General features: G+C 45.5%; 1 protein-coding gene across 1 annotated transcript; it reads right to left on the bottom strand.

Annotated features, from left to right (window-relative positions):
- Window positions 1–17: 17 nt before the first annotated feature.
- Window positions 18–1,323, bottom strand: LOC109509595 (pantothenate kinase 4-like). The gene is made up of 3 exons (XM_019859427.1): window positions 1,169–1,323; window positions 742–824; window positions 18–269 (listed from the first exon to the last, which is right to left on the bottom strand). The coding sequence occupies exons 1-3, from the start codon at window positions 1,296–1,298 to the stop codon at window positions 57–59; spliced, it is 426 nt and encodes a 141-aa protein (XP_019714986.1). The 5' UTR covers window positions 1,299–1,323; the 3' UTR covers window positions 18–56.
- Between the last annotated feature and the right edge of the window lie 96 nt (window positions 1,324–1,419).

Raw genomic sequence — 1,419 nt, 5'->3', positions numbered from 1 at the left:
TGTGTGTGTGTGTGTGTGTGCGTGCGTGCGTGTGAACACATTTGCCATCAATGTACTCACTTGAGTCTCAGTTTCCTTTCCAGCAGTTCTTTGAATTTGTGCGCCCCGCCACCCGTGGCCTTGATGACTTTCGTGTCGGTGTTGACCAGGTGGTCTTTGATAAAGTCCAAGCAAGTTTCGATGTAGGCATTCTCAAATTTGATGAAGTGCAAGCGCGCCGTCACCTCCTCTTGAACCGAAATCTCGTACAGTTTGTCGCCGGCTGCCTCCTGGGAGACAAACAAACGCAAACGTGAGCATCGGTATTCATAAAGCCTTGTTCTGTTCAGAACGGGATCATGTTGTTATTGCAACTATGTTATTGTAGAAAGCATGTGGAAATGAGAAACTCCTTGTATTGGATAAATAAAGTTGAAGCAGTGGAAGTTTGGGTCCACATCCAATGTATTGGGTTTTTCAAAGAACTATTTCAAAGTAGAAATCGTTCCACGGTCCACTTTTGTGGTTAACTGTTCAGACAAATCTTTAAGCAGCATTTTAACATACTGGGTACATAACTTGGTTAAATGATTCAAACAATGACCTGCCGTGTATACAGCAGTAATCGTACATTTTAGACACTATTAAATACATTACCAGGACTTTGTGGAATCCACAACAACAACGAAGTCAACTCTGGAGGCAAAAACGGGGTCAACGCGAATAAAGTTGAACGGGGGGGGGAAGAAAAACAATAATTGCCTTGGCAGAGTGGTCGAAGGAGCGAACTTTGGCCACTTTGTGCTGAACAGTTGAATAGTAGGCGAGTTTGGTGAGCGATCCACCTGTAAAGAAGAAGTCAAAAGCAGAGATTCATGCAATTCGCTGAAGAATGTGCTCAACTAAACGGAATCGGAAACATAAAACATCCCAGCTACTAGCTTCAGCTGCTAACCTCCGCGCTCGTCGAGGTTGCTTACAGTGCTTGACAAATTCGGCGTGTTTGTGATTAGCCTCAAAAGAAGATTCTGAACGTCAACTCAGGAGACGGTTCCGACTAAGGCAGCCTGTTGTCACGTTGACTTACACTTTTGCCCTCGGTCCATGAACGCAACATCATTTTCTGTTTTGTTTCTGTTTTGAGTCGAATAGTGTTAAGGTGAAAGGAAACGTCCATATTTGCAGGTACCTATGTCTATGGCGAAGCGCTTGGCGTTCTCCAAATTGCGGAATATTTCGTCTGGAGGTAAAATGATGCTTTTATCCATGGTGTGGTGGCGGCTCGCGTCGCCGCTGTCAGCTTGGCTACATTCCGCCATAGTCGACGACGTGCTGACGAGTCACCAGGCGTGCGTCCGCTGGGCCAATCAGCGAGCACGTTTGGTTTGGTGGGCAGGGTCCAGTACACGCATTCTTCTCAAAATTTAAATTGATACCTAA

The sequence above is a fragment of the Hippocampus comes genome, unplaced genomic scaffold, assembly GCF_001891065.2.
Source record: "Hippocampus comes isolate QL1 unplaced genomic scaffold, H_comes_QL1_v1.1 C16963022, whole genome shotgun sequence".
NCBI classification, from domain to species: domain Eukaryota; kingdom Metazoa; phylum Chordata; class Actinopteri; order Syngnathiformes; family Syngnathidae; genus Hippocampus; species Hippocampus comes.
The sequence above is the reverse complement of the archived record's forward strand: the minus strand, read 5'-3'. Positions and strand labels throughout refer to the sequence as shown.

Bases quoted from the DNA above. Each gene is read 5' to 3' on its own strand.
- LOC109509595 (XM_019859427.1), bottom strand. From the start codon at position 1,298: ATGGCGGAATGTAGCCAAGCTGACAGCGGCGACGCGAGCCGCCACCAC. The intron at 825-1,168 runs GTACCTGCAAAT...TCTTCTTTACAG, and splicing joins GCGCTTCGCCATAGACATAG to GTGGATCGCTCACCAAACTC. The intron at 270-741 runs GCAATTATTGTT...TTTGTCTCCCAG, and splicing joins CCTTCGACCACTCTGCCAAG to GAGGCAGCCGGCGACAAACT.